General features: G+C 38.4%; 1 protein-coding gene across 2 annotated transcripts in view; it reads left to right on the forward strand.

Annotated features, from left to right (window-relative positions):
- The window catches only part of RLF (RLF zinc finger), an 83,394-nt gene that overhangs the window by 48,127 nt on the left and 7,319 nt on the right, over nt 1-27,948 (forward strand). The window contains exons 1-4 of one of the 2 annotated variants that reach the window (XM_079903810.1): nt 186-625; nt 18,869-18,977; nt 19,612-19,748; nt 25,506-25,647. In XM_079903810.1, the coding sequence (XP_079759936.1) occupies nt 588-625; nt 18,869-18,977; nt 19,612-19,748; nt 25,506-25,647 (426 nt within the window). In that variant the 5' untranslated portion in view covers nt 186-587. Of the gene's footprint in view, nt 1-185; nt 626-18,868; nt 18,978-19,611; nt 19,749-25,505; nt 25,648-27,948 lie in introns of those variants that run through there. The other variant, XM_079903809.1, reaches the window with a different exon arrangement.

Consider the following 27,948-nt stretch of genomic DNA (forward strand, 5'->3'; position numbering starts at 1 on the left):
CTCTCTCTCTCTCTCACATTGTGTGTGTATACATATATGCAATGGAATGTTACTCAGCCATAAAAAGGAATGAAATCTTGCCTTTTGCACCATGGATGGACCTAGAGGGTATTATGCTAAGTGAAATAAATCAGACAGAGAAAGACAAATACTGTATGATTTCATTTATATGTGAAGTCTAAATAAACAAAACAAGTGAACAAACTTAAAATAGAAACAGAGTTCTAGATGCAGAGAACAAACAGGTGTTTGCCAGAGGAGAGTGGGCAGGGAGGAGGAAAGAAATAGATGGGTGAGATTAAGAGGTACAAACTTCCAGTTGCAAAATATATGAGTCATGTGTATGAAATATATAGTATGGGGAATATAGTCAATAACCATGTAATATCTTTGTATAGTGACATAGCATAACTAGACTTATTGTGGTGATCAGTTTGAAATGTATAGAAGCATTGAATCACTGTGTTGTGAAACAGGAACTAACATACTGTTGTAGGTCAATTATACTTCAAAAGCAAACAATGTCATAGAAAAAGAGATCAGATTTGTGGTTACCAGAGGTGAGGAGTGGAGTGAAGGGGAGTTGGATGAAAGCAGTCAGAAAGTACAAACTTCTAGTTAATAAGTAAGTACCGGGATTGTAATGTACAACATGATAAAATAGTTAACACTGCTCTGTGTTACATATGAAAGTTGTTAAAAGAGTCAAGCCTAAGAGTTCCCATCACAAGAAAAAAGTTTTTTTTCTGTCTCTTTAATTTTGTGTCTGTACTAGATGATGGATGCTCACTAAACTTATTGTGATAATGGCCTCAAGATGTATGTAAGTCAAATCATTATGCTGTACACCTTAAACTTATACTGTGCTGTATGTCAATATTATCTCAATACAACTGGAAGAAAAAAATCCAATGATGACTTCCCAGTTTTCACCTTACTCCATCTGACTTATTAACTCTGTCTTTTAAACTTTTAACAGATTTTTCCACTTGTCTTCTAGGGTACTATACTCTGTTGGTTTTCTATCTACCTGGCTGATTGATCTTTCTCATTTCTACTTGCTCTTCCTCCTCCTCCCTCTGATGATTGAATGTTATATTACTCTAGGACTCTTTTTGTGTCCTCTCTTTTCTATTTACACGTATTCCCTTGGTGATCTCATTTAGGCTCACGGTCTTAAATGCCAATTATGGCCTGAATCCCAGATGTTTTATCTCCAGCTCAGCCCTCTCCTCTGAGCTCCAGACTCATATATTCAACTGCCTAATCACCATCTCGACTTGCATGGCTAATGGCATCTTAAACTTAACATGTCCATAACTAAGCTCCTGATATTCCTGGTATTAGGGCTTTGTTTTGTTTTTATGAGCTTTCCTCTAAATGAAGTCAATTGTAAAACAACTATACTCCAATAAAAATTAATTTTAAAAAAAGACAATAGTTAAGAAATAAAAATATAAGAATAAATATAGATGAAGTCAATTGCCTTCCAACTATATTCTCATTGTTGGAGGGGGAGGAGGTGGGTAGAGAATAACCAGCTACCACTTTTTTGAGCTTTTACCATGTATTAGGCACTATGCTAAATGCTATGTATACACTGTCACATTTAGTTCTCACAACTCTTAGGTAGCTCCATTTTGGTAAGGAAGTGAGGCTCAGATTAAGTAATATGTTCATGGTTATAAAACTTAAAGTAGATAAGCTGAGATTCAAACCTGAGTTTGGTGTACTACCACTAATATTATATTAAAGATATAGGATGATAAATACTATTCTAGGTGGTGTATACCTAAGTGTCTGTATGTCATATGCTATCTTAGGCATTGGCGATACAAAGATGAATCTAGAAGCCTTTGAACGGTGTACTTGCTTTTACTCTTGCCTTCTACATTTTATTTTTCCCCAAAGTAGCCAGAATAATCTCTAAAACGTAAATCAGGCCATGTCACTTCCTTGATCAGAACCACTCAATAGCTTTCTGTCTTGCTCAGAATAAATCCAGAAGTCTTTATATTCTGTGTGCCGTGGCCCCTGGCTACTTGTCTAACCATCTCTGACTATATCGCTTTTTTTTTTTTTTTTTTTTTTTTTTGGCGGTATGCGGGCCTCTCACTGTTGTGGCCTCTCCCATTGCAGAGCACAGGCTCCGGACGCGCAGGCTCAGCGGCCATGGCTCACGGGCCCAGCCGCTCCACGGCATGTGGGATCTTCCTGGACCGGGGCACGAACCCGTGTCCCCTGCATCAGCAGGCAGACTCTCAGCCACTGCACCACCGGGGAAGCCCTCTGACTATATCTTGTACAGCTTAATGCTCACTCCTCTCCAGCCCTCTTGTCTCTACTGTTTTTTGAACAAGCCAAACATATTCCTACCTTAGAGTTTTGCGTTAGATCACTCCCTGGAATGCCCTGCCACAAGATAGTTTGGATAGCTCATTCCCTTACATCATTCACAACTCTCCTTAATATTGCCATATCAGAGAGTCCTTCCTCACTGTCCCACCTAAAATAATACCCTATCTCCCCCTACTCAGTCTTGTTTTTCTTTAATAAATATCTCCTGTCAGTTATTATAAATATATACAAATCCATCTAAAATGGCCCCCATCACTCTCTGCCCCCTTACCTACCTGTTTTTATTTATAGTACATACCACTGTTTCTGGACATAATATTTGCTTATTCTCTGTTTCCCCCCACTAGATTGAAAACATTGTAAGGACAGGGACATAAGTTTGTCCATTGCTGTATCTCTACATCCTAGACAAATACGTAGCCACATAGTAGGGACTAAATATAAGCCTGTAAATTTATTTGTTTGCAATATTGGGAAGGGTAAGGAGATGGGAGACTGCTTACCTCTAATAACAGCTGCAATATCATGTGTTTGGGAAGCTTAACCAGAATAAGATGGAGTAGTGGTTATTCTCAGCACCTGATATATGCCAAAAGAATTCAGAAGAAGCAAAAATGCTAGACCTTGGATTTGATTCCTCTCTCTCTCAACCTTTGTTTATTCAAAACCTATTTTGTTTTTAGCATTGTATTAAGCATTGGCAAATACATAAGGGTGTACATGGTCTAGTTTGGTTGCCAGAAACAGTAATAGGAAGATAAGTACTAAGCCATACGATAGTGCCTCTGAATTCTGTAGAAGTGTAGAGGTAGAGAATATCTTTGTGGACTGGCGTATAAGGCTTTATAAAAATTGATCCTTGAGTTGGACCTTGAAATAATGGTGGGGTTTGGGTGGGTAGAAAGAATGGTTTGGGGATAACTGACTGTGGTAGTAAAGGCACAGAAATGAATATGCACTTTGTAGGGAACCACTAGGGAACACGTTGCCTGGGGCAGAGAGTGGATGTTTAGGTCTTGTGAGAAATAAGACCTGTTGCATAGGGAAAAGTAAGGCCTTGGAAACTCTACTGCATTTGAACTTAGATTCAATGCAGTAGAAATTAGGAAGGTTTTGAAGATAGGAAGTGAAATGACTGAAACAGTGTTTTAGGAAGCATAGACAGAAAGAGTATATATTAGATTTAGGAGAAGAGATTGGAGTTAGCAAGAGGAGAAAGGATGGGACTTGCTGACAGGACAAGAATAAGGGATAATGTGCAGAGATCCCTTTAAGAGACTCTTATAAGACCTGGGAGACTGGAAGAATGGGGTTGCTCTGCTACTGACAAGAATGGCAAAGAAGAAGGGGGTATGGGAAAACAGGGAGGATATGGGATGCTTTGTACAGGATCTTTGCTGGTTTATTAATAACAAATCAAGAAAACAGGATTTCTTCCTGAAGTTATAGAATTAATTCCTTTCAACAGATTTGTGGAGAATGCAAGGAACTGGGTTATTGGAAATGTGATCTGATTTACTGTGGTCTGTGGATCAAATCCACCCAGCTACTTGTTTTTGTAAATAAAGTTCTACTGGAACACAGTCACGCCTATTTGTTTATTGTTTATGACTGGTCTTGCTCTACTATGGCGGAGCTGAATAGCTGTAACCAAGACCATCTGGCCCGCAAAGTTGAAAATATTTTCTGTCTGGGTGTTTACAAAAAATGTTTGCTGACCTTTGCTATGCAAGATTCAGATTTCCTAGTGTATTAAAACCATTAAATATCATTTAGTCTAACCTTCCATGATTTACCAATGGTGAGACTGAGGCCAAGAGGTAATGTTTCCAAGGCCCTACCTTCATTAAGCTAATTATTAAGTCCAAGCCCATGCTAGAACACAGATCTCCTGGCTCCCTGGCCAGCTCTCTTTACACTGTACAGCTTACTTCTAGTTGGTAAACACTGATGAGTCATGTTCTAACAGGAAACATTTTGGTGGTATTTTCATTCCATTCATAGTTATACATTTATGTATAGGTGCAACTTAAAATATTTTTATAATGATTGGGATTCATTTGTTAAATATGTCAATGTGACAACATTGGGCACACATCATAAAATTATTTTAAAAGGAACACCGGTAACATCATAATTAGTCTCTTATCCAGCGATGCTTTCTTTTGCAAGTGAGAGCAGAATTAAAGAAATCTTTAAAAATTTGCTTTGGGAAAGGACCAGTGAATCACTAGATGTTCGTTAATTGGAGTTTAAAATCAGCACATGTTCTAAGGCAGCAAAGTTATACACAACGTTTGCCATCTACTTCAGCTGAGTTCAGGAGAAGAGTCAAATTAACTTGAGTAACAACTGGGAATAAAAGTACTTATATTTTGGCACCTGTGGGTATCACAATAATGGGTGTGTGTAATAGGAAACCTCTGCTGGGGAAGATTTAGCCAAACACGTACAATTAAGATTAATTGATGGGGTCAGCTTGAAAGCCAGAATTCAGAACCCCAAATTTAGAACTCCATGGAATCCTCAAGTTCTAGGTTGTAAATACCTTATTTAGAATTGGATGAGATGACACTGTTATTCACTTTACATATGAAAGGATTTTTTAAAAAATATTTATTTATTCATTCATTTGGCTGCACCAGGTCTTAGCCGTGGCACAGGCGATCTTTGTTGCCGCGCGAGGGATCTTTATTGTGGTGTGTGGGATCCCCAGCTGCAGTGTGCCAGCTCCTAGTTGCGGCATGCGGGATCTAGTTCCCTGACCAGGGATCGATCCCGGGCCCCCTGCATTGGGAGTGTGGAGTCTTTAACCACTGACCGCCAGGGAAGTCCCTACATATGAAAGGATTTTAAGGAAAGTTACAGACGTGGCCATGGCCTAGTGTCGCAAGTGGATGTTTCCTATGTGTATATTTTTTATTACTGAAAGAGGAAATCTTTGCAAAGGTCAAGTTTCCCACATATAATATAAAGGATAATGATGTTTTAGACATGAAGCACTTCTCTTATTATGAAGAGCAAGAAATCTGTCTGCAGAGTTCTTGGCACAGATAAAGAAGTGGTTCATTTCAGTCTTGATCCCTGAATGAACTGCATCTTCAGTGTTTGATGTGGTTACAAGGCTTGCTTCTTCTCTTGATGAGGAAAGGAAAAGACAAACAGGACCCGATTTACTCACCAGTCTAACACTGTTGGGAATTGACACAGTCACTAGGTATATAAATGATAAACAGAGCAAAGACACTTAAACAGGACCCATTAGGAATCCAGTTTGGGAGTAGAAGAAACAGTAAACAACAGCATAGAGATTCCAGGTGTACCTTTTTTTACATTTTTATTTATGTATTTATTTTTGGCTGTGTCGGGTCTTCGTTGCTACGCGCGGGCTTCCTCTAGTTGCGGCGAAAGGGGGCTACTACTGTTTATTGCAGTGCACGGGCTTCTCATTGCGGTGGCTTCTCTTGTTGCAGAGCAAGGGCTCTAGGCCTGCAGGCTTCAGTAGTTGTGGTGCACAGGCTTAGTTGCTCTGCGGCATGCGGGATCTTACCAGACCAGAGCTCAAACCCGTGTCCCCTGCATTGGCAGGCGGATTCTTAATCAATGCACCACCAGGGAAGTCCCCAGATGTACCTTAAATAAGAACATTAAGATGGATCCTGAACAAGGAATAATAAAGTGTATAATTAAAATTAAAATAGATAATATTACTTTATGTATCCTTATGGTCATATGGTGAATGAGATGTACTTTCAGAAAATACACTAAAGGTAAAAGCCTTTATGAAGAAGTGGAAGATTTGCCTATTTAAATATTTTATCTCCGAAAGCAGAGTTCTTTTAAAAAGCTTTGAAGAGACATCTTCCTAAAACTTAGTATATATTTGGATCTCATCTCTGCTGTTACTTTCATGGGTTATGTGTGGGTGTTTTGGTTGATATATGATTATATTGGAGGGGTCATCATGGAGAGTTAGTCAGACACAGTCATTTTCAAGAATTCAGTAGGACAATTCAGGCTTCTCTCAGATACTCAGAGTCATAGGATTTAACTAGAAGCATCAGTGACCATTTATATCTTTAGGAAACATACAAGTGACCGCTCAATATCATAGTGTTGGTCTGTGGTATTGCTGCAGTTTAAAAGAAACTTGGTTTTTAGAAGCACAACCTTTTTTCCAGGTGATGTCTTTGAACCTAACAGGGATGATTCTCTCCAAAGTAGACCCAGGGTTACATGAAATGGAGGCTTGCTAACTGACTCCACCCTTTCTCCTACTCAGGGATGCAAGTGAGAGAAATCTTATTATGTGGATAACTTCCACTTTGATTCCTTTTTGAAAAAACCATTTACCAGCTTGTTTTTTAAAATCCATTATTAGGAACAAATTATTTGCATTATACCCCGGAACTGATCAGGAAAATAATAGATTGAAAACCATAGTTCTAGAGAAAGATAAATGTTAAAATATTCCAGTAATGGCACTGGCCAGAATACTAGTTTACCTTGGTTAGCCTAAGCATGAAGATAACTTAAGAAGACAAATAAGCCATCTCTACCCACCTTCTCTTATGCCAGTTGGCTACCTGTCATACCATTGCTGTTTAATTCGCTGATTATTGTGAAAGCCTTCTAACTGCATCTGTTCTTGTCCCCAAAATTCATTCTCTGCAATAGCTGAGGTGATCTTTTTTCTTTTTTAAATGAAATTAGGCATTTTATTTTGAGATAATATTAGATTTGGATGTTATTGTAAGAAATAATACAGTCATGCCTTCCAGTCATTTAATATATATTCACTGGAGACTGTGTTAGGCACTGGGAATACAGAGGTGAAAAGACACAAAGGAGAGCAACAGCAGACAGTATTCACACAATGTGAGGCTTGGGGAAAGGCCTGTGCTAGAAATTGAGTTCCAAGTTATCAGCATTTGAAACCAGAGAGTGGAGGGCATTAACTTTGTAGAACTCTGGAAATTAACTAAAGGCTTACCATAATCCTGGAAGTTTTATTCAAGAAAAACGCATGAATCTCAGAACAGTGAGCTTGGTGGCATTTTAACTTGCTCTACTTCTCATTTCCCTCTCCCTAGCTTCACAGTAACCTTGAAAACCAGCAGCCTAGCAGCCACCCGAGGAAGCAGAATGGTTTTGGAACTCTGCAAAAGCCCATCCCCACAGAATTGTCACTATTTGACCTACTTGGCAACTTTCTGAAAAGCTGTGTTCTCAGGATTTGTCTTTATTTGACTCAGAGTTCACTCTACCAAAAGTTCTGTCCCGGGACATTTATCAAAAATAATGATTGGTAATTGTTTAACATGACAGTTGTCTGAGGAGGAATTACCAGTTGGGCTTAACAAGACTGACAAAAAAAATTAAAAAGAAAAACTGGGATATAAGATGTCCATAGAGGACTTAGAAAACCTCTGATATATTCCTAGTACTCTGGCAGGTAACACAAATGTATAGTGCTGTATGTCTGTCAAGGAATGACCCGAGAAGGCTCTAATCCCTCACCTCTTGGTTACCTTGAGGCTTCACACAAGTAGGAAATGAAGGGCAGGTTAGAGCTTTAAACTGCCTTCTGAAATATTGAAAGGATTCCCCAACACACACACACAGCTGCTTGGCAAAAGCAGAGAGACTTGCTTGTTCAAGGCATTTAAGCAACATATTCAGCATCTTGAATTAAGCTAACCAAGCAGACTGTAGTGGCCACACATGACAAAGAATACAGGCTTTACAGAATTATTCCAAAAAAGTCACTAAACAAACAGTAACAATAATAAACCCCAAAGAGGTGAAAGATTCTGATTTCCAGAGTTGCCACAATATATTATTTAAAATATCCACTTATCATTATAAAGAAATATGGTAGTCCATACACAGGGAAAAAGGCAGCCAACAGAAACTTAGGATGCCCAGGTGCTGGACTTGCTAGAAAAGGAACTTTAAATCAGTTGTTGCAAATACACTCAATTTGTGGTAGTTATGTTCTATATAGTCACTGCAAACACTGCATTAGCTTATATTGAATCCATTCCTCCTAGGGGAAATACAAGGTTAGGTAGGTTCCTGCAAGCCTCTCGTCACATATGATCAATACATAACCTTGTTATATGTGTGCTTCCATTTAAAGATACCTTATTTAATTTATATTATTGATTTATTAACATTGAACTCATAGCCAACAGCAGTGTAACTCATGCCTGCATGAAACTTTTGCTGTACGCAGACCTCTCACCGTTGTGACCTCTCCCGTTGCGGAGCACAGGCTCCAGATGCGCGGGCTCAGCGGCCATGGCTCACAGGCCCAGCTGCTCCGCGGCATGTGGGATCTTCCCAGACCGGGGCACAAACCCGTGTCCCCTGCATCAGCAGGTGGACTCCCAATCACTGCGCCACCAGGGAAGCCCCCTGAAACTTATTTAACACATGTATTTTCTCCATAAGGCACATCACAGTCTCTTGCACTTAGGAAATTAGGCAGCACTTCGGCACTACAACTAGGGGCTATTCTAAACAGTGAAATCACCAGTGAAAAATACAAAAACATTAAAGAGTGGCACTAAATAGAACATGAAAAAGATACTTGTTACAGTATGAGAACTGAAACAAAAAGGCAGAGCAACACCTTGTTTGACCTTAGCTGGGAACATGCTCAAGAGAGGATTCAAATTTTTTGCCATTATATGCATGTTCGTGAATGACTGTGATAGCACTGTGAGTATTGAACTTGGGGGTTAAAAATAAATTTCATCAAGTAGGCTAATTTATAAGTACAGAATCTGCAAATAATGAAGATTAACTGTATATTCAAAGAACTAAAGCAACTAAAGAAAAGTATGAGAAAAATGTCTCAAGACGTAGACAATAGCAGTAAAGAAATAGAAAAAAAGAACCAAATAGAGACTGCGGAGTGAAAAAGTACAATAATTGAAATTAATTCACTGAAGAGGCTCAACGTCAGATTTGAATTAGCAGAAGAAGGAATTAGCAAACTTAAGAGAAAGAAGTCAATCGAGATTACTCAGTCTGAGGAACAGAAGAGCCCCAAAATACATGAGCTGGCAGCGTTGAAGGGGGAAATAGACAATTCAAATATAGTAGTTGGAGACTTTAATACCCCACTTTCAGTAGTGGATAAACCAACTAGACAACAAGGAAATGGAAGGCTTGAGCAGTACTATAAACCAACTAGACCTAGCAGACATTTATAGAATATCCAAGAGCAGCAGAATATACATTCTTCTCAAATGCACGTGGATCGTTCTCCAGCATAGACATATGTTAGGCCATAAAACAAACTTTGATAAATTTAAAAGGATTGAAATCATACAAAGTATGTTTTTTGGCCACAGTGGAATGAAATTAGAAATCAGTAGCAGAAGGAAATTTGGGAAAGTCACAGATCTGTGGAGATTAAACAACACCTCAAAATAAGCAGTTGATCAAAGAAAAAAAATGGGAAGTTAGAAAACACATTGGGATGAACGATGAAAACACAACATATTGAAATTTATCGGATGCAACTAAAGCAGCACTTAGGGGAAATTTACGGTTGTACAATGTCAATCTTAAAAAGAAGGATCTTGGGAGTTCCCTGGTGGCCTAGTGGTTAAGATTCTGGGCTTTTACTGCTGTGGCCCAGGTTCAATCCTTGGTCGGAGAACTAAGATCCCCCTGCAAGCTGCGCAAGTGTGGCCAAAAAAAAAGATCTCAAATTAATAACTTAACCATCTGCCCTAAAAGACTAGAAAGAAGAGCAAACTAAACCCAAAGCTAGCAGAAGGAAGGAGATAATAATGATTAGAGTACAAATAAATGGAATAGAGAATACAAAATCAATAGCAAAAAGTAATAAAAGTTTGTTTTTAAAGATCAACAAAATTGATAAACTTTTAGTTAGACTGAACATGAAAAAAAGAATACTCAAATTACTAAAATCAGGAATAAAAGGACATGACTAATGATATTACAGGAATAAAAAGGATTATAAGAGCATACCATGAACAACTATACACCAAAATGTTAGATTTACTTAGATGAAATGGACAAATCTTAGAATGAAACAAACTACTGAAATTAACTCACAAAGAAATTGAATATACTTATGACTAGTAAAGAGATCGAGTAGGTAATTTAAAAACTTCCCACAAAGAGAAGCCCACACCAACATGGCTTCACTGGTCAATTGTACAAAACATACAGAAGAATTTACACCAGTCCCTCGCAAAGTCTTCCAGAAAATAAAAGAGGACGGAATCCTTCCAAACTCATGCAGTGAGGCCATTATTATCCGATAACCACAACCAGACTAAGATAACAAGAGAAAGAGAGGTACAGACCAATATCTGTAACAAATATGGATGCAAAAATCCTCAACAAAATCCAGCAAAACAAATCCAGCAGTATAGAAAAAGGAGTACTGTCTGCCCTCTGTATCCATGGGTTCCACCTCCAACTGTGGATTGAAAATCTTTAGGGGAAGTTTCCAGAAAGTTCCAGAAAGCAAAACTTGAATTTGCCCCCTCCAACAACTATTTCTATAGCATTTACATTGTATTAGGTATTATAAGTATTCTTGAAGTAATTTAAAGTATACAGAAGGATGTGCGTAGGTTATATGTAAATGCTGTGCCATAGAATAAAAGACAAAAGCTACATGTTTGTCACAAGAGACAGAAAAAGCATTTAACTAGATCCTACACCCTTTCGTGTTAAAAACACTCAGCAAACTAGGAATAAGCTGGAAACTTCCTCACCCTGATAAAGAGCATTTGTGGAAACCCACGGCTGACATAATACTTAGTGATGAAAGATTGAGTGGTTTTCCCCAAAGATCAGGGACAAAACAAGAATGTCTGCTTTTGACACTTATATTCAATATTGTGCTGGAAGCTTTAGCCAGAGCAGTTAGGCAAGAAAATAGTTAAAAGGCATCTAGATTGGAAAGGAAGATGTATGAGTATTTCTAAATTGCATATATCACGATCTTGTATATAAATGATCCTAATAAGATCAATATACAAAAATCATTTTTATTTATGTACATCTAACAATGAACAGTACAAAAAATGTAATTAAGGAAACAATTACATGTACAATAGCATCAAAAAGAATAAAATATTTAGAATAATTTTTTTTTTTTTTTTTTTTTTGTGGTACGCGGGCCTCTCACTGTTGTGGCCTCTCCTGTTGCGGAGCACAGGCTCCGGGCGCGCAAGCTCAGCGGCCATGGCTCACGGGCCCAGCTGCTCCGCGGCATGTGGGATCTTCCCAGACCGGGGCACGAACCCGTGTCCCCTGCATCGGCAGGCGGACTCTCAACCACTGCGCCACCAGGGAAGTCCAGAATAAATTTTTTAAAAGAAGTACAAGACTTGTTTGTATACCGAAGACTTTTTTTTTTTTTCTTGCGGTACACGAGCCTCTCACTGTTGTGGCCTCTCCCGTTGCGGGGCACAGGCTCCGGACGCGCAAGCTCAGCGGCCATGGCTCACGGGCCCAGTCGCTCCGCGGCATGTGGGATCTTCCCGCACCGGGGCACGAACCCGAGTCCCCTGCATCGGCAGGCGGACTCTCAGGCACTAGCGCCACCAGGGAAGCCCAGAATAATTTTTTTAAAAGAAGTACAAGACTTGTTTGTATACTGAAGACTTATTTTTATTTTTTATTTTTTTGCGGTACACGGGCCTCTCACTGTTGTGGCCTCTCCCGTTGCGGAGCACAGGCTCCAGACGCGCAGGCTCAGCGGCCATGGCTCACGGGCCCAGCCGCTCCGCGGCATGAGGGATCTTCCCGCACCGGGGCACGAACCTGAGTCCCCTGCTTCGGCAGGCGAACTCTCAACTACTAGCGCCACCAGGGAAGGCCCTGTATACTGAAGACTTTAAAACGTTGTTGAAAGAAGCTAAGTATATGGAACAACATCCCATGTTGTTGGGCCAGAAGATAGTATTGTTAAGATGGAAGTGTTCCTCAAAATGATCCTCAGATTCAGTGCTATCTCTGTCAAAATTCTGCCTTCCTCTCTTGCAGAAATTGATAAGATGATCCTAAAATTCATGTGGAAATTCAAGGGACCCTGGATAGCCAAAACAATCTTGTAAAAAGAACAAAGTAGGAGGACTCACTTCTTTATTTCAGAGCTCACTAAAAATTTTCAGTAATCAAGCCGGTGTTTTCCCGGCAAAAGGGTAGGCGAAAAGATCAATGGACTAAAATTGAAAGTCCAGAAATAGAACTCCCTTGGTGGTCCAGTGGTTAAGACTCTGTGCTTCCAATGCAGGGGCATGGGTTTGATCCCTGGTCGGGGAAGTTCCGCATACTGTGTGGTGCAGCCAAAGAAAAAAAGAGAGAGTCCAGAAATAAGCCCTCACACTTACAGCCAATTGATTTTCTACATGGATGCCAAGATAATTCAATGGGGGAAAGGATAATCTTTTCAGTAGTTCGTTCTTTAACAAATGGGTATCTACTTGTAACAGAATGAAGTTTGACCCTTGATACCACACGTAGAGATTAACTCCAAATGACCTATAGACTTAAATGTAATAGCTAAAACTGTAACATGTTAGAAGAAAATATAGGAATAAATCTTTAAGACCCTGGATTAGGCAGTTGTTTCTTATATGTGACACCAAAAACACAGGTGACAAAAGGAAAAGTAAATAGGACTTCATCCAACTTTGTCACAGTCAAGAAAGTGAAAAGTTGATCCACGGAAGGGGAGAAAATATTTGCAAACCATATACATGTAATATAATCTGATAAAGGACTTGAGCCCAGAATACATGTAGAACTCTTTAATAATCAGTAATCAAAAGACAATTTAATTTTTTAAATGATCAAAGGGTTTTTTTAATCGTTAGATTTTTTTTTTTGAGCAGTTTTAGGTTTACAGAAAAATTGAGTGGAAAGTACAGAGTTCCCATATGTTCTCCCTCACCCCCAGAGTCGCCTATTGACGTCTTGCAGCTGGTGTGTTAGATTTATTACAGTAGGTGAGCCAGTACATTATTATTTACTAAAATGCGTAGTTTACATTAGGCTTCACTCTTGGTGTTGTACATTCTATGGCTTTTGACAAACGTATAATGACATGTATCTACCATCACAGAATCATATAGAATAGTGTCACTGCCCTAAAGATTTCCTATACTCTACCTATTCATCCCTCACTCTCTCCTCTCAGGCCCCTGGCAACCACTGATTTTTTCACTGCTTCCATAGTTTTACCTTTTCCGGAATATTACGTAGTTGGAATCATATAGTATGTAGCCTTTTCAGATTGGCTTCAGATTGGCATTGAAGGTTCTTCCATGTTTTTGTCTCTGTCTCTCTTTTTCCCGAGTTATTATCAAACTCATATTGCCCTTATTTAATTTTTTTTTAACCAACCAAAGTCCATGGTTAGGGTTCAGTCTTTGTGCTGTGCATTCTGTAATCTGCAATTCTCAGGCGTCTGATCTTGCTGTTTATTGTATGTGCTGACATTTTCTGGAGTGGCTTGTTTATTTGTGCTTTGTATAGTTTGGGATTGTGAGCCTCAGTTTTGGCGGGTTGAGTGGGGGTAGGGAATACTTTATGTCTTAGAATTCTCATAGGCCTTAGTTAGCATATATCTGTATAAATCATGTTTATGTTTGCTTCTGCCGGGTGATTTAAAGATATTACCAGCCAGAATCTTCTTTTTATTTTATTTGTTTTTCTCAGTTTGGGTTTTTTAGACAATAGTATTATATCAGACTCCAAGTTTGAACGAGGAAAGATTATAAATTCTCAAAATTTTTTTGATCCCACAAGAACCCAGGTTGAGGTGGACAAATACATTTTCCTGTTATATCCCTGCCCCCCCCCCGCCCACCTTTTTTTAGTCTACACTTTCTCTGAGTTTTTAGTTCTTCAGGGGTTCCAACTTTATGCCAAAGGGCTCAGTGCCAACTTCTCAGGTTCAGGCTTTATCATCTCCTAACCACGACTTGTAAAACCCAAGCCTCTTAGTGAAATTATCTATAACCCAGCAAGTTAAGGCAGTTGTCCATTCACACTTAAACTTCTTTCTTGAGTTTTCAGCTATGTATTTAGGAAACATATTTGTTGTGTTTTATCCAGGATTTCTAAGTGCTTTGTCACAGGAGAATTTTAAGCCATTATTCTTTTTTTTTTTTTTTTGTGATATGTGGACCTCTCACCGTTGTGGCCTCTCCCGTTGCGGAGCACAGGCTCAACGGCCATGGCTCACGGACCTAGCCGCTCCGCGGCATGTGGGATCTTCCCGGACCGGGACACGAACCCGTGTCCCCTGCATCAGCAGGTGGACTCTCAACCACTGTGCCACCAGGGGAGCCCTTAAGCCATTATTCTTGTTAAGTCCAACTCTTTGTTTTTATTCCTTATTCAGCACCAGGGCTGGCAGGAAAGTATGTAACCATTATATATAAAATTCATAGGGTGGGGCTTCCCTGGTGGCGCAGTGGTTGAGAGTCCGCCTGCCGATGCAGGGGACGCGGGTTCGTGCCCCAGTCCGGGAAGATCCCACATGCCGCGGAGCGGCTGGGCCCCTGAGCCATGGCCGCTGAGCCTGCGCGTCCGGAGCCTGTGTTCCTGAACAGGAGAGGCCACAACAGTGAGAGGCCCGCGTACCGCAAAAAAAAAAAAATTCATAGGGTAAGGTGATATGTTTTCATCTTTGACACCTGAGTTCCCAGCATTAGCCACTTCTTGTCTGTATCCTAAAAATTTTTGATTCTGGTGAATTCCAATGTCATTGATAGTGCTTACGCATGATTTATATTTTTGTATCATTAAGTTTATCAGACTTTCGTTATGAGGTAGACCTTGATAAGGAAAGATCTGAGGGGACTGGTGAGGATTTGAAAGAGGCTTAAGGTGAGAACATGGTGTGGAATGAATGAGCCTGAATAGTCTTTCACATGCTTCTGAGTTCTTGGCTGGTTCTGCTCACTATCCATTCATTTTGATTCAGTAAATGTTTATTGACTACCCTTGGACATAGAACAGTCACCATATTCCAAGCCTTCAAAGAGCACACAGTAATAAGGTATTATCATTTCCACTGTTAAAGCATCTCACTGTAGCATAGTGGCTAAGAGTATGGACTCTGGAGCCAGATTATCTGGGGTAGATCTGGGGATGTTTATGTGAATTTGTAGAACAGTACCTGACATATAGTAATGCTGTATAAGATTTAGAAGTATTATTATCATTATTATTACTTTTTCACTGCCTTTTTTTTTTTTTTTTTTTTTTTGCGGTACGCGGGCCTCTCACTGTTGCGGCCTCTCCTGTTGCGGAGCACAGGCTCCGGACGCGCAGGCTCAGTGGCCATGGCTCATGGGCCTAGCCGCTCCGCGGCATGTGGGATCTTCCCGGACCGGGGCACGAACCCGTGTCCCCTGCACTGGCAGGCGGACTCTCAACCACTGTGCCACGAGGGAGGCCCCATCACTGCCTTTTTTTTTTTCTTCTTCACATCTCCTTATTGCTCTCTTTGCCTCGACAATCCACTTACCCTCTCCTGTCTATCTTGTGGACTGATAAAAACTCTTGCTTAAGTCACACCAGAATATTAGGGTAAAATAACAGGTATACAATCAACACAATCCCACCTTTCTTTAAAATAGGTACATATTTGCAGTAGTCATATATTGTTTGCTATACAGTTAGTGTGTATAGACAGAATACTGGAGTAAAACTCACATTGGTTATTATTGAGTTGTAAGATCTAAGGCTAATTTTTATTCTCTATATTTTTCAGGTTTTCTATTATAAACATTTTTATAATCAGGAGAAATCTAATAAATAGAAGCTAATCAAACTAAAAACTATACTGATTTCAAGTCATTTCTTTCAGATATATATCCAGAAAGCCTTGCCAGTCTTACAGATCTTACCATGTTGATAAAATGAGAAAATACAATAAAAGTTATTTGAAATGGATAAAAAATATTCTAGAAGTATAAGTTGTGTGTTATTTCCATTCTGATTTATATGTCTGGCATAGAGAGCTGCTCATGCTATTTCTCAGCTTGGAGATGTTATATTGCTGCCAAAATTGAATTTTAGAATTCTTGGTTTTCAGCAGGAGCTTTAACATGGTGTGGATGGTAGGTGGTGGTTGTTCTGGAACAGCTGGTTTTACTTGCTGTGAATTCTCACTTTGGTCCTTCAGTCAGTACAATTAGAAGTGGCTCTGTGGTGAGCATTTCCTCTCTGCATGACCCTTCTGATTCATTCAGCTATGGATGAGGATATGGTTGTTTAGGGCATCAGTATAATTCCATCTTCATAATGTATGATGTTATTCTTTTCCCTGAAACCTGAGTTTAACTTTAATTATGTTTAGGCTTTAACAACTTAACTTTCCCTCCCAATACTCGTTAGATACAAATTTACATCGAGTGATTTTGCATCTGAGAGTGATCTTTTGAAATACTTTCTAGTATTCTTTTTTTTTTTTTTTTTGGCAGTACGCAGGCCTCTCACTGCCATGGCCTCTCCCGCTGCGGAGCACAGCCTCCGGATGCGCAGGCCCAGCGGCCATGGCTCACGGGCCCAGCCGTTCCACAGCATGTGGGATCTTCCTGGACTGGGGCACGAACCCGTGTCCCCTGCATCGGCAGGTGGACTCTCAACCACTGCACCACCAGGGAAGCCCACTTTCTAGTATTCTTAAGGTTCACTTTCTTTTTTATTTTTTCTTTTTAAAATTTATATATTTTGTGAAAACAATTTTTTTGTCTAGCATTTTATTACTTTTAATGAAAATAATTTTCTTTTTTTTTTGCGGTACGCGGGCCTCTCACTGTGTGGCCTCTCTCGTTGCGGAGCACAGGCTGCAGCCGCACAGGCTCAGCAGCCATGACTCATGGGCCCAGCCGCTGCGCGGCATGTGGGATCTTCCCAGACCGGGGCACGAACCCGTGTCCCCTGCATCGGCAGGCGGACTCTCAACCACTGCGCCACCAGGGAAGCCCAATGAAAACAATTTTTAACAGCACTTTTAAAGTGCTTCCTTTTTGCCAATCCCTTTTTTTTAAAATTTAATTTTATTTATTTTTGGCTGTGCTGGGTCTTCGTTGCTGCGCGCAGGCTTTCTCTAGTAGCAGCGAGCGGGGTCTGCTCTTCGTTGCGGTGCGCCAGCTTCTCACTGCGCTGGCTTCTCTTGTTGCGGAGCGTGGGCTCTAGGCACGTGGGCTTCAGTAGTTGTGGCTTGCGGACTCTAGAGCGCAGGCTCAGTAGTTGTGGCGCACGGGCTTAGTTGCTCCACGGCATGTGGGATCATCCCGGACCAGGGCTGGAACCCGTGTCCCCTGCATTGGCAGGCAGATTCTTAACCACTGCACCACTAGGGAAACCCTGCCAATCCCTTTTAATACATATATATTTTTTAAATTTAGCTCTAATAGGTACACATAGCACATTTTTAGAAATTGAGGTATAATTGACATATATTAGTTTTAGGTGTGCATCGTGATTCAGTACTTGTATATATTGTGAAATGATCATCACAATAAAGCTAGATAACATCTGTCACCATACATAGTTACAAAAAATTTTTTTCTTGTGATGAGAACTTTTAAGATAAACTCTCGGCAACTTTCAGATATGCAATATGGTATTATTAACTATAGTCACTGTGCTGTACTGAAACATGTTAAAAATTCTTATAATAACTATGAGGAAGGTTCTGTTATTCCCATTTTAAAGATGAGGAAACTGAGGCACTAAGTTACTGAGAAGTTACGTAACTTATCCAGGATCACACAGCTAGTAGCTATAGAGCTGGGAAGAGAATGTATATATAGTCTGGTTCTACAATAATTGCTTTTAACCACTGCACTACACTGCTTATTATGTCATTGCATTGTCTTTCCAAAGATTAGAAAACACAGTATTAAATAAGTTTCACTTTTTAAACATGAACTTTTTACCTTTAAATTAAACGTGATTCATTTATTCCATTTATCAGCACGTATTTACTGAGTGTCTTCTATGTTCCAGACACTGTGATAAGTGCTGAGTTTTGAACAAGATGTACATAATCCTGACCACATGGATTTTATATTCTAGCAGAGAAGACATGCTAATAAGTTGTTCAACTAATGATTGAATTGCAGCTGTGGTAAATGCTACAAAGGAGAATTTGAGAGTAGAGTTATTGCCAGGGATTCAAACGTGCTTTTAGCAGTTAGGGAAGGATTCAGTGAGAAAATGGCATTTGAGCTAAGCTGAGAAAGAAGCCTTTCTTTGCCTACCTGAGGGTGTAACTAAAATTAGAGACTTAGAACCACCAGAGTGGTTCTGCATAGCACTCTGGAAGGAGATGAGCTAAACTCTATATGCCTCATTTGCCCTGATACACACTTCATTTGTCCTGAAAGTATCACTGTTTTGTATATTTGGTGCCTAGTATAATTGACATTTATAATGCTGACACAGTCATGAAATAGACTCTGTTCTTCATATTCTGTTTATTAAGACAGGGAAATGATAAAATAGAGAGTGAGAAAGGGTCTTCAGAAGTCTTAATCTACTGTTTTACCACTATACAAAAAGAGCCCCGGAAAATTCTACTGATTTGCCCAGAGGTTGGTTGTTTTTGTTTTTTTTTTAAGATTCCTATAAATAGTGTAAATGAAAAAGATGTGTTTCGAAAAGTGTTTTAGTTGTGTGAAAAACTCAGTTATACGAAATAGTTTTTCCTTAATTACATGAGAAAATGATATGTTGATATAGTATTTATATTTAAAAGTTTCTCAGCTGGCCTCCTTTAGCCCTACTGGGAATAAGGGTAAGCTTGTTATTTTTCTGTATAACTAGAGGGACTTGAATTAATTTGAAAAAGAAAGAAAAAACGGGAAAAAAAGTTGATGGTACTAAAGGTGAAAATAACCTGAAGTTATACATGATTTGATTCTTTTATATAGTAACAATGTTCATGAGTAATTTTTTTAACTGTACAAAAATGTTTTATCTGTGTTGGGACTGCAGTGAAACTTCCTCATAGCATCTGTTCTCTTCTCTGTTTAATAATTTCTTATATGAAATTTTTATTCCAGAAGACTCAGCTATTAGTTAGTAGAAGAAAATTATATCTCCCTTAATTCTTGCCTCATCAATTACCAAAGATAGAAAATGTTACAAAGAAGCTTCATGTTATATAACAAAGTTTACAGAAAAGTCACCATTTTCTTTTTGACTTAGTCATCTCATTTTTGATAGATTGCAAAGGTCGACTGCAAGGAGGTACTAGACATCATATGTAATCTGGAATCCGAGGGTCAGGATAACACAGCATTTGTTCTTTGTACGACTTACCTTACCCAGCAGCTCCAAACTGCAAGTGTATATTGTTCTTGGTAAGTATATTTAGTTTTTATTCCCTTTATTTGTTAGTACATAGTATATAGCATTTAGGGTTTATGTAAAATGTTGGTTTATTTCAAACTTGAAGACTAAGCAGATTAAATGTGACATGAGAATTAAATCTTTCTTAAAAGCTAAACCATTCAATTAAAAATATTATTGGTTTAATCTTTTCCAGGAGAGTCCAAAAATAAAGAAAGAGTAAAAAGTCTGAGCTCCTCTTGATTATTCCATGGAGAGTTGTCTGTTAACTTCAATATATATCTTCTTCTTTGAAGATAAAATTATGGCCGTGTAAACCAAATTGGCGTTAGGTTGTTTTCCTTTACATTTATTACATCTTCTGATAGTCACTTTTCCTGTCTTATTTGGAAACTCACTAATTATCTAGGTTTCTAGGTCAAACTTGCACTAGAGAAGGAAACCCATTTGAATTGTAATCTTTTTTTGCAACTTTGGTACTATTTAGCACAATTGCATTATTTGGTTTTAATTCAATTTATATCTTGTTTGCCTACAGAGTACTTAGTTGCTAAAAAGGTCACAGTAAGTGTAACCCTTGGTTCTTTCATCCTAACTGTATTGAAACTATTTAGGACAGCAGGACAAATGTGGTACACAGGAAACCTCTAAAATGCAAGACTCTATGGATAAGTATCAGATTAGTGGTACAGAAAACACTGTAAGAGATTAGAGAAGGGTGCTCACTGTACACCAGTGTTTAAGGAAGGTGTCAGGGAGGAGGTAGTATTTGAGCTTTAATTCAAAGAATGGGTTGGATTTGCATAACCTTGATTAGAGGAGCTTCTAAGAATGGCTTGAAGTTGGAAGTAAGCATTTTGTATATAGGAAAACCTAATAAAACCTTTCATATACTTCAGCCCTTATTGATCTTCCTTTGGAGCATCTGTGTATATCTATAAAGTTTTATAATTATTAGTATTTTTTATGTTGCTGTATTTCTTTTTATTTACTAATTTTTATACAAATACTATTTGAGTTCCTTAAATTATCTCTCCCAATCCTCCTAATAATCATTGTACAGATAAGGCAGTGGAGGATCAACAGGATCTGAGAAGTCTTATAATTGCCCACAGTCTCAGAGCTAAAGTGGTAGAGAGAGAGTAAAGCCCAGGCGTTTTGACCCCTAATACAGTGCTTTTCTTCTGTGCAGTTGTTTTCTTGGCACAGGGACAGAATTCACATCGCAGTCTTCTGCTAAGTCCTCTGTGCCAGACTTATATCTCCTCTGAGAAAGGAGATACTGGGATAGGGGCTTAAATATCATTGTGGGCATTTTGTTAGCTAACCAAAAAAAAAAAAGGTGCTATAAGTAAAAAGAATTTTAGCAGAGCAGTGAGATTTTTGATCATTATCAAGTAGAAGAATTTGTTTTTCATTCATTAGAGATTTAACCTCAGTAAAGCAGATGTATTTACTTGTGGAATAACCCCTATTTTTTCTTTTTACAGTTGTTTTCTTTGCCTATAATGAAAAAAATATCTGCTAGCTATAGCGAGGTTTTTAGTGCAAAGAATACATTAAATCACATATGGGATGTGTTACAGATTATAAAGTGTTTTTCAAACTATAGTCACACAGTTCTTTTAATATTCTTGATATAGCTTCCCTTTTTTTTAGTGAGTCTAGGATTAATGCTGTTCTCCTGCAGCAGGAAGGGATTAAAAGGGATTTCCCTCTTATTGGCCTCCTGAGGAGCTATAATGAGTAAAGGAGAGGAAAGAAAATCTTAAATCACTTCACACTTTGTTAAAAGTAAGCTTCTTCCAAGCAATTCAGAGGGAAATAGAATATAAAATTTTAGAATTTTAAAACATTTTTTTCGCCCTTCTGTTGTTTTCAAAGGCTTTGGGGGTGGGTGGGTGGGGAGGCGGTGGTAGTGGGATATTGGAGTTAGCATAGCCATAACATAAAAACAGTGAATTTTACTAAGGAAAATGAGTCCCAGGAATTCTGTTCAAATAGGATAGATTCTTTTGTTGTGCTAGAGGTGTCCTGTGTTGAAGATAGTAGGCTATTTGGGAGTATTTGTCTAGAAAAGAAAAAAATTTTTTATTAATTGGTATTTTATTGATGACAGTAAAGTTGGAATATGATAATAAAAGCAGGCACTTATTTTAAATACACATATTAGAATCTATTAAGTGTCATTCTCGAATTTGGTCACCATTGAAGATATTTGAAAGGGAAACTATGTAACTATCACCCAAAACAGTTTTTTATTCTTTTAAATTTCCTTCAGAGACATTTACAAATTACAATAAAATATATCATTACTTTATAGCAATTACCATATTACTGATCTCAAAATGTATATCACTCAGCTTATTCATTAAGCTTAACCCCGAAAGATTTTTGGCTATTTGCAAAAATCAAAGAAGTGCTGGAGGAATGAGTTCCCTATATTTGTCTAGCAATGGTAACATAATTAGAGTAGCCATGCAAGTGAGAAAGATAACCCTTTTGAATGGGACAGTGTACATACAGATGTGTAATTGCTGCTGCTTCTTTAAAATAAAATGATACAGTTGAACCTTAAACCTCTACACTAAGCTTTCAGTGAGTATTTGATAGGTTGACCTTTGGTTTCTGTAACACCTCTGAGCTTTAAATCTTTTATGTTGTATGTTTGTGTTTCTTCAGATGTAATTTCGTGTCGCTTCTCTCCCAACTAGACTGTGATATACCAGGGTCGTCATGTATGTTGTCTAATTTACAATTCAGTCCCCAGCACCTGGCGAAGACCAGATCCAGATATCCATTCATGTTTTATTTAACTGAATTTTTTAGAGGAAAAATGAAGTCATGAGAATCATCTGTATTTGCAGGAGCCCTCTTTAGGGAGTGGTCATTCCTTAATTCCACGAAGTTTTCTTTGCCTCATTTCTAAAATACCTAAATTCTAGATCACAGTTTGACATTGTGGGCCTCCTGCTTTGCAGAAACAGTGCAGTTTAAGGTTCTTGCTTGGTAGCTAGATGTCTACCAAAATGTGTTTCCTACTATTAATAGAACTAAATTTCCTCTCCAATTTTTATGAATTTGTATCTAATTTGTTGTCTTGAGGTAGGCGGTGGGCTAATTTGAGGGTGCAGTAAATCATCTGAAGCATCCATATAGTAGAATCATTTTCAATACATTCTTTAATGGTGGTCCATTTTTTAAAAAATCACATCATTGTAGTGGTTGAAGAAGTATTGTCCTAGTGCATGTATGATCCAGGAGGCTATAAGTTGCTGTTGGTGGTTTCATTGTTCCAGTGTGCAGATTTGAATGGATGATTAAAGTGACATCTTGGCATTCTCACTAGTAATCCACCGGTTTTCATGGTGTCAGGCATGTTTGTATGTTTGGGTGGGTAATAGTAGTTTTAGTTTGTTTTGGTAATAGTTTTAAATCGCTCAGTTGTAACTGTGGAAATAAGTGTACAAATATAAAACACGTGATAGAAATGTTCTTTTTTGATCGTGGTTATTTGGAGTTAACTAGAGTTTGAAATATTAAATTTGGAATAAATCAAGCCCTAGACATTCTGATTTTTTTAAAAAAAATCATTTTGAGAGACTTTAATTCTCAACCTGCCTTTTATCACTTTATCAGATTTGCCTAACTTTAAACTTGTAGCTAGCTGGTGAATTTTAGATAGTAGATATCCTTTACCCTTTTATCTTCATAATCAGGTTTTACTAGCTTTGATAATTTTGTTCTTTTCAGATAACATAGATTTCACATATATTTTGGTAGGTACTTACTTTATCTGAGAGCATATGTAATTCTCCATTTCCTTTGTTATTCAGAATTTTGCATTATTCTCTGAAGTTTTATAAGTAACATGCTTACATGTGAATGAAGCAGTCTTCTAAGTTTAAAAATGAACAGTCACCCCAGTTACTTGCCTGCCTGGTAGCTGTTCTCAGTTTTTACTTTTTCTGGTTAGGAAAGCAATGCTAGTCACCAAACACAAATATTTAAAGGCATTTTAAGTTAATTTTACTTGTTATATATAGCTCAAATTTTCCATCATTAAATATTATAAGCTTTAATCATATATGTCTTGAGACATATTTATTTCAATCTTTGAAGCAAGTTTTATATCTACGTAAGAATTTTACCATATGAGAATCCCAGTTACCTCCTTAAAAATGTAAGAAAATACGTTCTGTTAAACATGTTTGTTTTTAAATCTATTATAAAAAGAGGTGTATTCATTTCTTAAGCTTTGGGTTTGTATCGTTTCCTGGAATAGTCTGTGTTAATAGCAATAATAGGATATTAGTGTTCTAAAACAGGCTCATGAAAATAATATTATTTTTTAATGGAAGTCATTTAACAAATACACAGTATCCATTGAGGTTGTACAGAAAAGAGTCACGTTAAAACTTTTTTTTTTTAATAAATTTATTTATTTATTTTTGGCTGTGTTGGGTCTTCGTTTCTGTGCGAGGGCTTTCTCCACTTGCGGCGAACGGGGGCCACTCTTCATCGCGGTGCGTGGGCCTCTCACTGTCACGGCCTCTCCAGGCTCCAGACGCGCAGGCTCAGTAGTTGCGGCACACGGGCTTAGTTGCTCCACGGCATGTGGTATCTTCCCAGATCAGGTCTCGAACCCGTGTCCCCTGCATTGGCAGGCAGATTCTTAACCACTGCGCCACCAGGGAAGCCCTAAAAATTTTTTTAAAATAAATTTATTTATTTTATTTTTGGCTACGTTGGGTCTTCGTTGCTGCACAAGGGCTTTCTCTAGTTGCAGCAAACAGGGGCTACTCTTGGCTGCAGTGCGCGGGCTTCTCGTTGCATTGGCTTCTCTTGTTGCGGAGCACGGGCTCTAGGTGTGCAGGCTTCAGTAGTTGCGGCGCACAAGCTTGGTTGCTCCGTGGCATGTGGGATCTTCCCGGACCAGGGCTCGAACCCGTGTCACCTTCATTGGCAGGTGGATTCTTAACCACTGCCCCACCAGGGAAGTCCCCAGTCACGTTTTTTAAAGTGATAGCATTCTCTTCTGTTTTGCTAAGGAACTTTCCTTGAATTCACATTTCATATTAACATTAGCATTTCTATTCTGGGCATTTGTTGAGTTTCTAGTGCTTTTCCTTTAGAGTTTTCTCTTAGCCCATTCAGTACTTTTATTTAACTTATTCTTTTCAAGCTTTTCTTAGTTTTCATAATGAATATTTGTGGGATTCTTGTATTTTAGCCATTTCCAAGAGTGCCATTTTAATAATTTTATTAGTAATATTTAAGATATTATCATTCCAAGATACAGGCCTAAGTAGCATCATGACATTTTAGAGATGTAAAGGGCCCATGAGATTAACGTGGTGAAGTACTATACCATTAGAATATTTCATAGTTGTATACACTTTGTTGGCAGCGTATTGATGTCTGATGATCCTTGCGCACTAGGACAGGGCTTAATTCAGTCAGTATAATTACCAGTGTAAGGGGTAAAACCTTTTGGAACAAGATGGGATCTAAGTAAGTCTTTGAAAATGTCAGCATAAAGGAAGTAGTCTTTTGTTGTTTTTATTTTTGCGCAGGTACAAAGAAGAAAGAAGTGGGGGAATTTTCAAGGAGGATTCTTCTTAATAATTTTACTAGTTTGAGAGGAAGCAGAATATAGAGTTTTTTTCTTCTAGGTTTTACTTACTGTCACTTTTTCACAAACCAAAAAATTGGGGTAGCAAATACCAGTTGCTTTAAATGTTTTACCATAATCTTTCTTTTTATAGGGAATTGACTCTCTTTTGGAGTAAACTGCAAAGAAGAATCGATCCTTCTATAGACACTTTTTTGGAGCGCTGTCGTCAGTTTGGTGTCATAGCTAAAACACAGCAGCATTTATTTTGCCTGATTAGAGTTATACAAACTGAAGTGAGTAATTTATGCTTTTTATGCTGATTGTTGTGGAGGGAAGAAATGAGTGGGGAGATAACTTCTCAGGAAACTCCTTTTAAATAAGGGAAAATGAGAAATAATGGGGTTTAATAAGGTTATGGAATGGGACATATCTAGCTGTTTCTACAGACTTACTTCCTAGGAATCTACAATTTTTTTTCATGGGAAATAGTGATTGACTTGACAGACCACTGGAGGAGGGAAAGATTATGTTTCTTGGTTGTCACCTCAACCACCCTATATCTCCTTTTCCTAGAACAGTGTTCTGTATTTTATACAGGCATGTTTGTTTGCAAATTAACATAATAATTATAAAGAAAGAAAGTAAAATTGTATTTTTCAGCTCCTTCAGGATGGAGTGATAGATTCTAGGTTTTAGACTAACAGAACATTTCCAGAATCGACTGTACACAAATTATAAACTGTGCAAATTAGGAAACAAGTTAGGTTTTTTTCGTTTTTTGTTTTTCTTAAAGAAATAAATATTTCCTAAAATGAAATGAAGTGCCTTGTTTTTTTAGTTCAGCCCCATAAATGTATGCTAAGACTGCCAGCCTGGAGATTTGAGGTGATTCTTATGCTATGTTCTGTTTCTGTTTTGTTTTTAATACCTACTCATGACTGAGATCTGTATATACCCATATCTATAATGGTTTATGCGTATGTTTTATGGGTTACATCTTTGACAACATCCAGGGATTGTTTATACTAAAGTCAAGGCACAGTTGTATCTTTGATACCTCCCATCTCCTTTAATGTAACCTTCCATATCCTATACTTTATTTGAAATACGTGTATCTAGTCTTCTCCGGTGAAGACAGGAAAAGGTAAAAGTTGTCTGAAGCAAATTCATGGTCAGATAAGCTAGGTGATAATTATTTCTAATCACTGCAAATGAAGTTGTGTCTCCTATCTCATAGAGAACATGTTCAAGTAATTACAGAACTTGCCTTGTTTAAAAAAAATTAGTGGTACAACTGGCCTTTAAAAAGTTGTTGTTTTTTTCCCAATCTTTAAGGGAAGTATGAATTTTCTGTTGCTGCATAACAGATTACCACAACTTAGCACTTCAGTTAACACCCATTTATTAGCTCACAGTTTTGTAGGGCAGAAGTCCAGCACAGTGTGGCATGGTTCACTGCTCAGTATCACAAGGCTGAAAATGAGGTGTTGGCCAGGCTGAGTTTTTATCTGGAGGCTCTGTGGAAAATCCACTTCTAAGCTCATTTTTATTGTTGACAGAATTCAGTTCCTTTCAGTTATAGGGCTGAAGTCCTCATTTTCTTGCTGGCTGTCAGCCACAGTCTGTTTTCAGCTCCTAGAAGCCACCCTCATGCCATTCCTTCATTTTCAATCCAGCAAAGGCACTAGGAGTTCTTCAGATCTGACCTCCTCTACCTCTGACTTCCAGATCTAGATTTAAAGGGCTTGAGTGATTAGGTCAGGTCTAGGTAATCCACTTGTCTTAAGATCAGTGGATTTGAGGCTTTAATTACATCTGCAAAGTCCCTTTTGCCATGTAACGTAACATAATTATAGGAATGATATTTATAGGTTCTGCTTATACTCAAAGCAAGGAGATTATACAAAAGTGAAGGTCAGTGGGGGTCATCTTAGATTTCTGTTTACCTCAAGGAACCACAAAAAATGGGAAAGATGCTAGAGGATTAGGGAAGGTGGGCTTCTGACACAGACCAAGGAATTTGCTGTCCATTTGTATAACCAAAACCCATTTCTTTTTCATCTCAGTCTAGGACATTTTCCACTGTAATCCTTGTTTATATTTGTCCTGAAGGGTAGGAAAATTATGGACTGGTAGGTGGAAGGGGAGTGAATGTGGAATTCTTTTCAAATTGAGAGATTTAACCTCTAGCTTTTTAAAAGAGAGGTGATCTAACCTGTATCAGTTGGGATGTAGTTCTGCTGTGAATGGTAGATATCCCACAGTGATAGCGGTGTAAAGAAGATAGAAGTTTCTCCCTCTCCTATACAGGTAGATAACCCAGGTAGACAGGCCAGGGTTGCTCTCATGGCTCCACATATCAGAAACCCAGGTTCCTTTTATCTGCTGTTAACACTTAGCTTCCATCTCATATTCCAATCCCAGCTATAATGTCTCCATTCCAGATAGCGAGAAGTGGAGTGGAGAGCAAACCACACTATGACACACCTTTTCCCCCACTCCTTCCAACACACACACACACACACACACAGACACACACACACAGACACACACACACACAGACACGGTTACATCTAGCTGCAGGGGAAAGCTAG

Source organism: Stenella coeruleoalba (genome assembly GCF_951394435.1).
Source record: "Stenella coeruleoalba genome assembly, chromosome: 1".
Taxonomy (NCBI): Eukaryota; Metazoa; Chordata; class Mammalia; order Artiodactyla; family Delphinidae; genus Stenella; species Stenella coeruleoalba.